The 15,776-nt window shown below is 45.2% G+C and overlaps 1 protein-coding gene across 2 annotated transcripts in view; it reads left to right on the top strand.

The window, feature by feature from the left end:
- Positions 1–15,776, top strand: part of ddhd1a (DDHD domain containing 1a) — a 35,463-nt gene that overhangs the window by 14,842 nt on the left and 4,845 nt on the right. For both annotated transcript variants that reach the window (XM_080850487.1, XM_080850488.1), the window contains 9 exons: positions 3,347–3,475; positions 4,320–4,467; positions 9,202–9,311; positions 10,923–11,029; positions 11,265–11,524; positions 11,815–11,890; positions 12,640–12,789; positions 13,258–13,322; positions 14,073–14,245. In XM_080850487.1, the coding sequence (XP_080706613.1) occupies positions 3,347–3,475; positions 4,320–4,467; positions 9,202–9,311; positions 10,923–11,029; positions 11,265–11,524; positions 11,815–11,890; positions 12,640–12,789; positions 13,258–13,322; positions 14,073–14,245 (1,218 nt within the window). The remainder of the gene's footprint in view (positions 1–3,346; positions 3,476–4,319; positions 4,468–9,201; positions 9,312–10,922; positions 11,030–11,264; positions 11,525–11,814; positions 11,891–12,639; positions 12,790–13,257; positions 13,323–14,072; positions 14,246–15,776) is intronic.

Genomic DNA, 15,776 nt, shown 5'->3' on the forward strand with positions numbered 1-15,776 from the left:
CCATTGTCACGATGTTCCAAAATTCTTCTGACAGAATTCCATTGCTAGGATTCTTAACAAACCCCATAGAGGGTGCCTGTGTAATTGCCACATTTTAGTCCCCACTCCACCCCCCATGCCAGCCTGTCAGACAATGAGTCCCTCATCCTGGCGAGCCTGAATAGGCTTCTGGCATTAATTGGAGTAACTCAGTTTGCCCTGATTTAGTGGGGTAATTCTCTACGCTCAAACAAAGCGCAGCTTCTCTCTCTTTGCTCCCTGGGGCCCTGTAAGAAAAGTCCACTCTAAACCTCGAGACTGCTCAACTTCCTGGGTGCTTTGATCCTCTGCTCCTGTCATACTCCAATCAGCTTCTCTCCAGCCGCCTGTGGGAACACCTTTAAAGCATTTCACCTGTGTCCATAACAAGCATTTTCTAAGAGGACTCCTTTTGGCAAATGCTTTAAATGTGTTCTGGGGCTGACGTGTGCTCTGTATGTAAAATGGGATGGTCTAAGTTTGTTGTAATTTCCACCAGGGCTCTGTTAGGGCATGTGTCCATATAGCGTTGCTCTCTGGCAGCAGAGTGCTGGGGAGTAACAGTAACAACCCCACCGCCATCCTGAAAAGATCTGAGATTTCAGCCGGAATAGCTTTGAGCGGTTATACAAGAAAAGGCACGAGAGCTCTGCTAAAAGAGACTGGGTGCAGCCCCAGCTCCTGTCGCTGGCCGCATACGCTCTCTTCTCACTGGTGACAATAGAGAGAGAGATGCTGGCGCTCAGAACATAAACGCTACGTGGACACTTAGCCTTAGTATGTGTAATGTAGGTCCACCCAGATAATAGTGGACTCTGGCGCTGACCCAGAGGCCATCCAGATAATTGCGGACTCTGGCACTGACTCAGATTTGGCCTTGGGTCTGGCACGGATGTGTGGACCAGAATCCACAGAGTCTCTGGGTTACAGGCAGCTAATAGAACCGTCCACTCCATCTTAAGGACATCCTGTTTTACAGAACCCTCAGAATCATAGTGAGGTCCTGTGTGGAGGCTGACTCTTGAAGCAGGGGGCGGTCCCCGTCTGGTGAGGGTCTACAGGACTTGGGACCGACCCGGTCCACAGTCAGTAGCTGTCAGAGGGGCTGGTGGTCTTTCTCCCTGTCACTTGTGCCTTACCCTCCTTCTCCCCTGATCAACTCTTCTTAACTGGAAGAGTTGTAAGAGCCTCCTCTGGCTTGTAGATTCTACCATAGAAATGTGCTTAATTTTGTGAAGCATGGGTTTGTTTTGTGTGTTTGTTTTTTTGCTTCCCTTTGTTATTTGATTCTATTGTGTGATGCACATGACAAATTAAATTGACACTGATTAAACTGGGGGACCCTTTAAATCCTACTCATACCAGCTTAGGTGCTATGACCCTGTATGATCACGGTCAGTACAGTAAGCTGCCTTAAAATGATGGATTGTAAATGATGGATTGTGATGCTAATATTGCTCTATGTATAGCTAACTCACTATGATGGATCCTCAATGAGAATGAGCCCGTTACCCTTTTAGAAGTGAACAAACCAGCCTGGGATTGTCCTCCAAATCACACCACCTTTCTCCACACCCACCTCAAGCAGGATGGGGGGTGGGTAGTTCTGGCAAGGGGTCTAAACAATTCTAATCTAGAATTCGAAGGAGTAGAACGAGCTTAAGCTACATTCTTCCTACGCGTTCTACTGCCTCTTATTCTAGGGGTCTAACCCGTGTGAGAGGACAGATCCAGCACAGATGAGTGACCTCACCTCTGCAGATCAGATTAGCAATGACAGGACCATCATGCTCAGATCATATGACTCGCAAAGTAGCATTCCACAACAGAGACAGAGTGAGAGAAAGAAAGAGTGAGAGAGAAGGAGGGAGAGAAAGAGAGGGAGAGAAAGAGAAAGATGTCAGGAGGAGAGACCAAACGGGGAACACAGTATGCCATTTTGGTAGACTCATAGGACATACTATCCTATTTAAAGGAACTGTCCACCTGTCCAAGGAATCTTTCCATCCAGCAAAGAAATATGAATATATATTTATGATAAATTATCAATGAAATCCTTATAGACATAAGTCAGTAAACTTGGCACAGCAATTCATCAAAAGAATTGTATTTAGTGCTGTGGTCCGACAGTCACATGACTGCTCCTGGCCTTCCTTTTGATCCATGTGGATGTGGAGAGGGGGGCCGAGTGTTTAATCCTGGCTGTCCATGCCTCTCGTCCTGTGATCTCACACATTCCTCCTGAGTCACAGGACGTCACATGGCCGCCCCCACGACCACCAAATTCACTTTCATTTACTGTTCATGTCTTCCTGCTTTCCAAGAGAGTGTGTGAAACCGTGTGTGCTTGCTTTCGCCTCTACAGATGGTTTGTTTTATCAACACACGCTATTTCTGTGTGTGAGTGTGCTTGTGTGTGCGTGTGTGCGTGTGTGTGTGTGAGATACTCGGAGAAGGAGGGGGTAGGCAGCTTTACACATAAGATATTTCAGTTCCTGCCCTTAGTTGAGCCTCATCCTGGCTTCCTGAGCATGTCCAGCAACTTATCACTTTCTCTGAAGGTGAAAACGAGAAGTATGTGCGCACTTCCGATAAAGTGCTGATGGATTATTAGCGCAAAAGCACCAAGAATAAGCACTGTCTGCATACTGTTCAATACTCCCCCATTCAGATTGCTCGTTGCAGCATTTCGATCCAGCATCCATGACTGATTAAGACATTGCTACAAACAGTCTGTTTCACCGTGGGAGCACTGAGCAATGTGGGGGTTGACATCTTTCCCAAGGTGAATTGAAGGTCATGTGAAATGCCCGGAAGGCCAGGCAGGGGCAGTTTGAACTGAAATATGAAGACAGCGTGTCAACGCTCTCCCTGTAGATGGAACGCTGTTTCCATATGCTACCATGTTGTTTCTCGTCTTGTCTTGTCCCTGTCCCTGTCCCCGTGTGTGTCCTGTATCAGTCCACTCTGAGCAGTGTCACCCATGTGATTATCTTGCATGCTATGTTATATTGTCTTTTCAGTAGGATCTATCATGGATTTTAAACTCACAATTAGTGCTGTTTTCCCTTTCTTCTCCCTCTTTCTCTACTTTTCCTCTTCCTCCCTCTCCACCTCTCTCTGTTTCTCCCTCATGTCTTTCATATCCTCTGTCCTCTTGCTGTCTCCCTCCACATTCATCCTAGTCCCCTTCCTTTTTTCTGTCTTTATCTTTCTCTATCCCTCTCTCCCTCCATCTCTCTATCCCTCTCACTCTCTATCTATCTATCTCTCTCTCTCTCTGTCTGTCTGTCTCTCTCTCTCTCTCTCTCTCTCTCTGGCTTTGTAGCCATTCACAGTCTGAAGCTGAGCAGGAGTCATGTTGACTGGCACTGTGTGGATGAGGTGTACCTGTACAGTGATGCTACTACCTCAAAGATCGCCCGCACGGTCACACAGAAACTAGGCTTCTCCAAAGGTCAGTGTTCACACACTCTCACATACACCATGTTGTTTTTACCCCACCCCTCTCTCATACCGCACCACCTGAATTATGAGCACCAATCCTATATTTATGCCAGCCCTCTGCCAACACACTGGCAAAGCCCTAATTGGGGACAGTTAACGAGAGGTTTTTTTAGTTTCTGTATATTCTGCAGCTGATGGTAAGAGAAATGGCTCCATTACCTCAGGGGAATTCAAATCTGCCCAAGTTGGAACAGACTCCGCCGCTTTTCAGTAAAGTACCAGGAGCCAAGGCGCAAAATAAACAAACCAAAATAGATGAATAAGCAGCTCATGTGGGCTGCTATAAAGCTCTCTGGCAGTGGCAGTGTGATTGGAAATGCGCCTCATGGTAGAGCGTGATTTAGGAGAGGCACCATCATTCTGGTCCCACAATTCCCCCTTTTGGGCTCAGCTCATCAGGGCTCATTCATCAGACCTTGATTACTTTCTTCATGCATCATTTTTATGAACAAAAACCATCAGTCACAAATATAGCAGTGCATTGGTAGTCAGGATGTGGTATATATGGGCAAATTAAAGACTAAGCCTAACCGTAACATCACAAGAGAAGAAAATTACCCTTTTTTGGTTTCTTTTCCAAGCATCAGTTTGGTAACAAAAATATCCCAAATTAATTAAAGACGTTTAAAATCGGGAGGCGTAAGAAAATACATTTCTGCATTAAAATTACATTCACCTTAAACAATTTTCCTCCCTCTTCCCTCTCTCTTTCTCTCTCTCCCTCTACTATTTCCTCGCAATCTCTCCTTCTCCATGTCACTTCGCCTTCGTCTCTCTCTTCTCTCTCCCCCCAGCCTCCAGCAGTGGCACGCGGCTGCACCGAGGGTACGTCGAGGAGGCCTCTCTGGAGGACAAGCCCCCCCAGACGACGCACATCGTCTTCGTGGTCCACGGCATTGGACAGAAGATGGACCAGGGACGCATCATCCGCAACACGCGCATGTAAGCACCCAAACATCTCATGGCTGCCAATGCAGCAGTGCGTGAGGTTGGCACTGTCCAACAGTTTGAATACTTAAAGTGGTCCTGCACTTGACTATGTCAGGGAACTATTTATCGTGGTTGAATGACCCCTTATTAGGTTACTTTTGCAAATGGTTGTGACCATTCCCGTGTGGTTGTGTTGTGCTGCTTGGCAAACACACCCTTTTATGGGAGACCACTGGCAGCAGATGAAGAACGTGTCCTTAAGGCAGTGAGATTTACCAATCCCCCCTCGACCAGTGGGGGTATTGGGGTAACAGAATGACAGTGTTAGGAGTGTAACTGTAACTTCCATGCCTTCTAATTATCTGTTGGTTTGTTAGTTCTCTCCCACCTGCCCTCCTTCTACCTCACCTTTCTTTTTTTGTTTTTTACTTTATTTTTAAAGAAACAAAGAAACAGTGAGACATACATATATACATAAAAACATGGAAACAGAAGGTTGGTCACCTATACATGTATACTGCTGTCTACCTCACCTTTCTATTCAAATGGAGAGGAGATCAGAGGGCCATTGCCCTCCGGTTACTAATATACGCTGCTTGATGTTGTGCTACACTGATACACTCCCTTTTATGGGTGAGCACTGGCATCATATGAAGAACACTCTGTCAGATATATCACTTTGGGTTGGACCAGCCATTTAAGGCTTAAATATTTCCCGCCAACCACATTTGCCAGATTTGACCTGCTGTCGGAGTTGTTTTGGGAATTTCTGGTATTTGATATGCAGTGTTGGGGAGTAGTGAACTACATGAGATTAAACTAGTAGTTTAACTACATGAGATTAAACTAGTAGTTTAACTACATTTTGCAGTTGCTTACTGGTAGTTCAACTAAATTTATATTGGCATAGTTATTCAAGTATTTCAATTAAATGTTTTGCTATTTTTGTGCAGTTTACTAGTGAAACTAAAAAAATGGAATCGAGTGATTAAAAAAAAAAAAAAATGTATTCTGCTATTGCTACCTACTATAATGGAACCCCCTATGACCACCCACGCCCCTTTTTCTTTCATCCTGTCCACTGTGAAGACATGCCTGCCCGCGCCAGTCCGCCACCATTATACACCTGACCTTTATGTAGCACATGTGCAGTGCACGTTGTTACAGGCTATTTTCAAACCTAACTGACTAATCCTGCTTGGTGCGTAGGAAGGCAGGTGCCTGACTGATGGAAGTTGTATGCGAAACCAAAGCTGACATTCCATTCACATTCCCATGAATGGGGGGGGGGGGGGGGGTTCTGTTTTTTTCCCCCCTGTTTGTGTTCCTGCAGTTGTTTGCACACATGTGTGGATGTGTGTTTGTCTCTGTGCTCGCGTACCTGTGTGCGTGCGTGTTTTTGTGCAAGAATATGATTGTGAGTGCGTGTGCATGTGTGTGAGTGTTTTGTTCAGGTTGAACCCCACCTGTAGCTCCCCTCTGCCTCTCCTTCCCTGTTGTGTTGATTCATCTTGTGGCTTTCTCCAAAGCTGACCTTTTCAAATGGAGTCTTTCAGAGGGGACATAAGTGCCTTGTTTACTTGGAGCAATCCAGAAGGCTCTCTCTGCACTGTAATAACAGGGCCCTTTTTCTTTTCTTGTCTCTCTCTCTTTCTCTCTCTCTCTCTCTCTCTCTCTCTCTCACACACACACACACATTCTCTCTCTCTCTCTCTCTCTCTCTCTCTCTCTCTCTTTTTTTTCTCTATTTCTTTTTTCTCTATTTCTGAGACATGCAACCTGTAATCTCTAAACAAGACTGGACATGTTTTCACTTATAATATATTAGTGGGTCATTAGCCCCCCCCCCAATTGACCCCAGTCTGTTTGTGCCAGTGTTATGACAAGTGGGGGGGGGGGGGGGGGGGGGGGCAGGAATGCCAGGACAACTCTACGGTGTCTCAAGAGGGACACCTTACACCAGCATGCCAATTCACGTCAACTCATGTAATGTCATGTTATGTCATGTCATGTGACAGCTTAAGTAAACGTTAAGGTCAGGAATGTGAGAAGAAAAAGTGCGCTTGCGTGTGTGTTTATGTGTGAGTGTGAGTGTGAGTGTGAGTGTGAGTGTGAGTGTGTGGTGTGGTGTGGTGTGGTGTGGTGACTCCCAGGTGACAGGCGTAACTGGGCTTTAGTGTCTGCTAGGGGCTTAACACACTAAGAAGGTAAAGCAGTCCAAACCAGAGCAGATGGAGGCCTCCCATTCAAGGAACCCAGATTAATTTGGCCACGCAACAGTGAGGGAAATATCCTTAGCCAGCATTCAGGCAGCCTGTCAAGGAAGGACTTTTAACATGTCTTCAGCAGTCAACACCTGGCAACAATGTTTGCTCACTTTATTACAATGATGGAATTTTAATCTGAAGCCTGCCTTTCATATCAAAGTGTAAGAAAACCTAGCACATAGTTCTTGATGAAAATGTCCAAAGTGAATAGCGTTAATGTGGAAAAAAGAATGTGTGAGGACCCACTGAACCTGTTCTTCATTGTGTCTTTCTTTTACTTTCTCCGATGTCCTCTTCTTCCTTCTCTCCACCCCTCTTTTCCTTCTTGTATCTTCACCTATCCTATCCACGCCACTTCCCGTTCCGGACCGCCTTCCTGTATCATCTCTCTCAGAACAAACGTATTGTTGTCTAGGACACATCTTCCATTCTAGACCACACTCTCCCTTCCTGTAAATCGCCCTCTCTGTCAAACACCAACCAACCCCCAGTCCATTATGCATCTCTCTCTCTCTCTCTCTTTCTCTCTCTCTCTCTCTCTCTCTCTGGTAATTGCATGCTTAGTCACTCCTGGCCTTTTAAGTATACCTTATCCTCCAGCTCCTGTCCTCTAATTTTCAGTCATCATCTGTCTCCCACCATAGATTTTTCCCTCCATTAATTCATGATGAAGTGCCTTCTCTGCAAGATCATAGAGCGAAACAGCTTAACCTAGTCTCAGAGTAATGGAGAATCTCAGGGTCTCGCTTTCAGTCCAACTAACTATGATGGCTCATACAATACAATAGATTGCAGGACCACTATTGTCCTGAAACATAATACCATATTCAGGAATTTAGGTGTTAGGTGTTATTTGACACACTTGTAAGAGTCTCATATACTTTACTTTATGTTAGTTGTACTTTCAAATGAAAATAAACTTGATGCAAGACCTACGGCGCATTTGTGCTTTAAAAAGAAGTTTAGAAAGACTTAAGGGTCGGCAGGACTGAGCACACTGATCACCTGGAGGTCACACCTACCTTCAGGCTAAATTTAGGCCTCCATATTGGCGATCAGCCAGCGGCTAAAAATGCATCCGGTCTATGAATGTGTGTGTCTGTGTGTAAGTGAGGCTGAGCTCTGGAGTGTGTCAAGTGTGGAGGATTAGAGCTCACACAGAGGTCAAGGTGGTTCAACTGTTGTTATGCCTCTCTGGTTGTGAGTGTGTCCCACACAACTGGTACCAGATGTGGATGTGTGTGCATAAGTGCATACGTCTGTGTGATTGTGTTTGTTGTGTGTGTGTGTGTGTGTGTGTGTGTGTGTGTGTGTGTGTGTGTGTGTGTGTGTGTGTGTGTGTGTGTGTGTGTGTGTGTGTCTGTGTGTGTGTCTGTGTGTTTGCATGCATGGAGAAAAATCGAAGGTCGGTGAAGAGTGAAATAGCCTGTGTGTGTAAATTAAATAAAACCATCTGCTGAGCCCAAAGCAAACACACACTGTCTCACACAAGTGCGCACACGCACAAACACACACACAATTGCAGCAGGATTTTCCAGTTTTGCTGGAAAATTGTATTTAAAAACATTAAATTACAATCTTGACTGTTAAAATGTATGGTAATAACGCTCATACATAATGTGGCTCTACCGTAGACTATCCCTTAACAGGAAATTTGTGTTTTAATAGCAAAGTAGTGGCAGTGATGACGGTGCTCCACGGTTATGGGGGGTTAACTGTGCCAGAAAGAGGGGCTTCACTCTGCAGAATTAAATTAAGAAAAAAAGAATTAAGTCATCTTGAGGGGGTGAGAGTGGCGCGGCTATTGACCATTGCAAGCTGCAAAGGCGCATTGGATAAGATTGATTTTAAGTCGGCAGCAGAGGACTTGACCGCAGTGAAAAACGGAGAAAATTAATTGTAATTAATTTTAGCCCCTATAGGCTACATTGAATCGTTTTTTTTTTTTTTTGTTATATATATATATCGTTATCATTACTGTTTCACATGTCAAACTGATTTGAGGTTGTTGTCAGTCAACCTAGGTGTACATTATATTTGCGTTTGTAACATGGACTTACATTAAAACCCTGCGTAACGGAGTCAGACAGCAGATGGAGGCCAAAGATAAGAAATCTATTTGTGCTGAAAACAGCAAAAACTGGCCCCGTAATCAATTAGTTAGTTATTAACTCCTATCAGTCATCTCATTATCACATTAGAGTCACTTAGAGGAAAGTAAGAAATAACACCATCAGGATACAAAGTACCCAACCGAGTCATTTCATCTTCACTGGTTTGTCCTTTAAAGTAATTCATTGCTGTAAAAAAATATAGTTCTGTTTTTGTTTTCTATTGAATTAAGGTGAATGCCTGATTGAAAATAATTTATGGTGGACTACATCAATGTATTCTCTCAGTGGATTTGTAATGTATGTGTGTAGAGGGTATTTTTACACATGCATTAATATTGTGTACGTGTGTGTGTTTGTGTGTGTAGGATGAGGGAAGCAGTACGTAAGATGGAGGAGAAACACTTTGCAGAGCACACAGAGGAGCATGTGGAGTTTCTGCCTGTGGAGTGGCGCTCTAAACTAGCACTCGATGGAGGTGGGTATAAACTCCCAAATACCGCACACACACACACACACGCACACACACACGCACGGACGGTATATGCACACATGCGCATACTCGACATTAGGGTTCCACAATACCACTCTTTTCAGACTGAGCACAAATACAATAAGTACTTCAGAATTTGCCTATACCAGTGTTCAAAATTCCTCTTGTTCAACCAGTAGTCAAATCTGATGAAACATGACTTAAAAAACAGCTGGCCACACCCTTAAGCCATGTGCCATGGTGTCATGAAGTGGTATCAGTGTGTGGAATCACAGAAAATGTATGAGTATATGAGCACATCATCGCCTTACACCCAGTACTGGTATCGTTGCATCCTATCTTGACATACACTGATGCGCGCACACACACACACACACACACACATACAGTGCTCACAGCGGTGAACACACAACCACATGCTTGCATACTTGGCCACAACACACACACACACACACACACACACAAACACACACTCACTCATACCCACACACCGTCATACCCACATGTACATAACATTTGGTACTCCCTAATTAAGAATGTATGTACATTTTGATGTTAGTTTTGTACCATAGATACATAGACCTCAGTCAGGAAGATGGTGTCCAATCAGGGTACAGGTTTTCTTCAGCTGTGCACAGCAGGACAGTGGCAAGATTCACAAAAATAAGCTCAAAGCGCCTCTAGCGTCTGGCCTCTCTGTCTAGACACAGGACAAGTCTGACTGAATGCTCGATCAGTGGACAAGAGAGGAGTGTTCATCACAGGGCACCTGAGTCCAGCTCTACCCAGTGGCATTCTTGTGCTGTAGGACAGATAGCAAGTGACGCAGGATGTGCACTCAAGCGTCACAATGACACTTAGACCTTAGAGACACGAAGTTCCCAAACATGCCATCCTCCTTATCACTTAGAACACGGGCACCAATGGCACATTCAGGCAGACATGGTACAACACATTGATATCTGCTTAACACTACTTTAAGGAAACATCAAGGCACATGTATGTCATCGTAAGACATTAATGTTTCGGAATCATAAGGCATTAGTTCTGATTGGGATCTCAGGCAATTTGCTGCTCTGTTATTGTAACGTGTGTGTGTGTGTGTGGGGGTGGGTGGGCGGGCGGGCGGGCGGGTGGGTGGGTGTGTGGGTGTTGTGTCTTGTCAATGTGCTGCTCTGTTATTGTAACGTGTGTGTGTGTGATCTCTGTCAATGTGCTGCTGTGTTATTGTATTGTGTGTGTGAGTGTGTTGTGTCTTGTCAATATGCCTCTGTGTTATTGTAACTTTTGTGTGTGTGATCTCTATCAATGTGCTGTCCTGTTATTGATACGTGTGTGTGTGTGTGTGTGTGTGTGATCTCTGTCAATGTGCTGCTGTGTTATTTTAACATTTGTGTGGGTGTGTGTGTGTGTTGTGTCTTGTCAATGTGCCTCTGTGTTATTGTAACTTGTGTGTGTGATCTCTGTCAATGTGTTATCCTGTTATTGTTATGTGTGTGTGTGTGTGTGTGTGTGTGTGTGTGTGTGTGTGTGTGTGATCTCTGTCAATGTGCTGCTGTGTTATTGGAAAGTGTGTGTGTGTGTTCTGTCTTGCAGACACAGTGGACTCAATCACGCCTGATAAGGTGCGAGGCCTCAGAGATCTACTCAACAGCAGTGCCATGGACATCATGTACTACACCAGCCCGCTGTACAGGGACGAGGTTAGACACACACACACACACACAAACACACACACACACACAATCACCAGCAATTTGTACAGGGACGTGGTGAGACACACGCACACGCACACTCACCCACACTCTTTTTTTGGTTATATACTGTATATTCTCTCTCACACACACACACACACACACACACACACTACACCAGCCCTCTATACTGGTGGTATCTAAAAGAAATAGAAGTTGACGGTTCTGTGTTCTCCCTCTGTAGATCACAAAGGGCCTGACTCAGGAGCTGAACCGTCTGTATACGCTGTTCTGCTCGCGGAACCCTGAGTTTGAGGAGAAGGGCGGGAAGGTGTCGATCGTTTCACACTCGCTGGGCTGCGTGATCGCCTACGACATCATGACGGGCTGGGACCCCGTACGCTTCATCCAGCAGGAGCAGCAGGAGACGGAGCAGGAGGACCTGCACTGGATGAGCTACGAGGAGCGCCACCTCCTGGAACAGCTGCACATCACACGCCAGAGGTCAGGACTCTTACACACACACACTCACTCTCACTCTCACACACACACTCACTCACTCACTCACTCACTCACTCACTCACTCACTCACTCACTCACTGGTTGCAGAATTTTCACCAACATGTTGACAGTTGTAGCACATTTATTATCTTTACATAAAAGATTAAGTAGCTAGTTTGAATCTTTTGTGTATAGTCTGATGATGGATTAAAGTCAGCTAAATGATAACACAACATGCGTGTCCTTGAGTCTGTTCCACTTCTGAATGTTTTTTTGGGACCTGCTCTTCCCAGGTTACGGGAGCTGGAGGATCAGCTGCAGGGGCTAGAGGCCACGAAACCTCACGACCCTCCCACTTTGATGTTCAAGGTAGGTCACACACACACACACACACACACACACACACACACAAACACACATCGGATCTATTACATACATTCAGATGCAGTTTAAAAAACTGTTTTTGACGCTGAGTGTTGTGCAGTTACAGTGAGGGCACAGTTCACACACACCACAGCCATGGTCATGGTTATGGTTATGGTTATGGTATTTATACATTACCAGTCAAAAGTTTGGTCACACCTTTAATTTCTTTGAGTGGTTTTTTCTTTACTTTTATTATTTTCTACATTGTAGATTAATACTGAAGACATTTAAACAACGAAAGAACACATATGGAATGATGTACTAAACAAAAATAGTGTTATCTACCATGCAGAAAATAATAAAAGTAAAGAAAAAACTACACTGCATATAAGTACTCCTTTCTGGTATTTCACTGGCTGTCTTTTGTGTGTTTGTTCTCTCACTGGCTGTCTGTCATCTGCGTGTCTGTCCTCTCACTGTCTGTCTGTCATCTGCGTGTCTGTCCTCTCACCGTCTGTCTGTCTGTCTTCTGCGTGTCTGTCCTCACTGGCTGTCTGTCTTCTGCGTATCTGTCCTCTCACCGTCTGTCTGTCTGTCTTCTGCGTGTCTGTCCTCACTGGCTGTCTGTCTTCTGCGTATCTGTCCTCTCACTGTCTGTCTGTCTGTCTTCTGTGTGTCTGTCCTCTTACTGTCTTCTGCGTGTCTGTCCTCTCACTGTTTGTCCTCTCCTGGTCTGTCCTCCTGTGTGTCAGGTGGAGAATCTGTTCTGCATGGGCTCTCCCCTGGCCGTGTTCCTGGCGCTGCGGGGCATCCGGCCGGGCTCCAGTGGCATGCAGGACCACATCATGCCCAAGACCATCTGTCGACGCCTCTTCAACGTCTTCCACCCCACTGACCCCGTGGTGAGTCCCAAAGCACACACACACACACACGCACACATGCACAGACACAACTCTCCTTCGTCTGGTCATAAAAAGTCTGTCCAGGTCTTCATAGGATACAGGGAGACAGTCCAAGTTTAGACCGCGTGTGTGTATGTAGGATGGAATGAGATTACTGAGTGTTAAATGGTGTAACTTTGTCTTCATTTTGCATTTACTTGATTAGAGAGTGTGTGTGTGTGTGTGTGTGTGTGGAGAGGAAGAGATTAGTGAGCGTTAAATTATGTAGCACTTCCCTTCTCACTCACACTGTCTCTTTCTTTCTTTCTCTCTCTATTTCTTTCTCTCTGTCACTCACTCTCTCTTTCTCACTCTTTCTCTCTCTCACATTCATCCTTTGACTCTCTTTTTATCTCTGCCTCTCTCTCACTCATGTCACTCATTTATCTTGTCATCTCCTCTCTCTCTCTCTCTCTCTTTTCCCCTTAGGCGTATCGGCTGGAGCCACTCATCCTGAAGCACTACAACAACATAGCACCCGTCCAGATCCACTGGTGAGTGTTTGTGTGTGTGTGTGTGTGTGTGTGTGTGTGTGTGTATGTGTGTGTGCGTGGGTGCATGCGTGCGTGTGTGTGTCCTTGCATGCACGTGTTGTGTGTGTGTGTGTGTGTGTGTGAGTGTGTGTTCAGCCATTTCCCCTCTGAAAAACTGTTTAGTTTCGGGCCTAGAGAGTAAAGCTTCCTCTGTCGGCATTCTGGAATGTCAGCCTGAGAGTCAGGAGACGGCCGTAATTCAATCAGGACACTCAGTGGATGAGCCATGTCACAGGACTCGAAGAACTCGAAAAGCCAGACTCTTAAAGACACTGTCCCCCAGTTCTCAGTTATTTTTATTAGTCTTAGTACTCTGCCCCAGGTTTCTTACACCCAGTGACAACATCAGCAATTACAACCTGATGCTGCAGTGCGCAGTATTCATCCTGAACCTGTTAGTAATCACACAGCTTACTTGTTTTAGCACAGTTCAGCTCTTTACTGTCTATTTATACCCTCACCTCTGCACTCCTTACCAGGAAACTCAGCCTAAATCGTTCTCCTCAGTGTGTTTTCTAAACAAAGGAATGCACATCCTGACCCAATCAGAGTCTCCCATCTTGAATTACTCAAGACTTGATTGGGACCATCGGCTGTTTTAGTTTCCGGAAATAGTTTTCATAACATGGCGACGGTGACGTAATACAGAGCACGGGTGAGGCGGGCAGCGGTGACAAGTTTCTCACGGCGGGGTTATTTTGTGGTCCGCAGGTTCAACACTACCACTCCCACCCCTTATGACGAGATGCGCATCACCTTCCTCAACCCGAACAAGGACCCGTTGTCGGACACGGAGAGCATCCCGAGCCCCAGCACCTCACCGGTGATGCCCCGGCGCCACTATGGCGAGTCCATCACTAACCTGGGCAAGGCGGGCATTATGGGTAAGGCTTGGTCCCCACCAGTGGATTTTGTACAATAGATGACTTCAGGGTCAGTTATGGTTTAAAACCAGCTACTTAAAAAGCATGCGGAAACCGCTGCACACACCACCAAAGCCTGGTTGGCACTGATTAAAGGCTGGGAACTTGAGTCTTTTAGCAATGTATAGCCTAGCTGTCAATGTTGTGCTGTTTAAACTAAACACTTAAATACAATATAGTGTGTGTCTTGGATGGCTAGTGAGAACGATTCATGTGTGTTTCCGTCCTTCACTAAACCATATGCCATTAAAAGGAATTTAAAGTTGATACCAAAACTAGTTGCCCGTGTTGCTTTGTCTTAAAGCTTAACTGAGGAACCAATTAAGAGATTTTCTGCCAAGACAAATGAATGTTATGTAATAAATTGAGTAAGACTAACTAGAGGGTTTTAGGATTGGGTAAGAAGCTGTCATTTGTGTTGTCCTTAGGCTGTTGCCAAGGCAGACATTTAAACAGCCTACTCTACCTCACAGATGTCCTCACAGATGGACTTTCACCACTAGGTGTCCCCATGTCACAGCTTTGCTCTTGACCCAAGGAACAGAGCTTTTAACAGCTTTTCTGTTGTGTTTGTGTTCCTGTATGTTTTTATATGCAGATGTGCACGTGTACATGACGTGTGTTTTGTTTGGAAGGGTGGAAATGCATGAATCCAGAATGCATAAATGTTTTGTTTCTTACGTGTTTACCTCTGTTTACATGATGACAACCATTAGGTCCTGCTGTGTTTGATAAAATGTGTTCACGCATTAGTAAACCTTCACTGAGACCAGCAGCATCTCTCATTCTCCGCTTGAGAGGGTTCTGTAGCTTGTAGAGCTTCAGCACTGCAGTACCTCCACTGACTTTAATGGATTAATGCTGCCATCATGTGGAAGTCATTAGGAACTGCACCATAGACTGCTAAAATGCCATATCTAGAAAAGTATGACTATAGCAACTGTGGTGGCCTCGTATAGGTATAGACAGTTTGATACAGGAACTGAATTTGAACCAATCCCTTTCCTTGATAGCCAGAGCTGCAGGAGGTCAGACCCTGTATTGCAGCATTGCTGGACTTTTTTGACTGGATGACTACCGGTCTGTTCACGTTACTGGTTTCAGGAGATGGTCAATCAGTGGAGTTGCCAGTCTGTCTGTCCCTCTCTTTGTCTGTCTGTCTGTCTGTGGGACTAAAGCCTTGATGTGCTGGAATGCAGATTCCTCCCTTAAATCCACAGGGCACTGCATCTCCTTTGCTGCCCAGTGCTCAACTGTGTTATAGGTTCTGCTGTGTACACTTTGTGTTAAACTTGCATGTTACCCACAATATCTGGACGCTCTAGATTCTCTCTCGTTAAAGGGGACCTATTATTCGTTTCTGGTTTCCCCCTTGTCTTGACTGTGTGTTTTATAGCTTTTTGTGTAGTTTAACGATCTGCAGAGGTGCAAAGCCAAAGCAAAGTACACGCCAGAGGGAGTAACTCTCTCCCACAAGCAACACCTTTTCTCA

Source organism: Sprattus sprattus (genome assembly GCF_963457725.1).
Source record: "Sprattus sprattus genome assembly, chromosome: 13".
Classification (NCBI taxonomy): domain Eukaryota; kingdom Metazoa; phylum Chordata; class Actinopteri; order Clupeiformes; family Clupeidae; genus Sprattus; species Sprattus sprattus.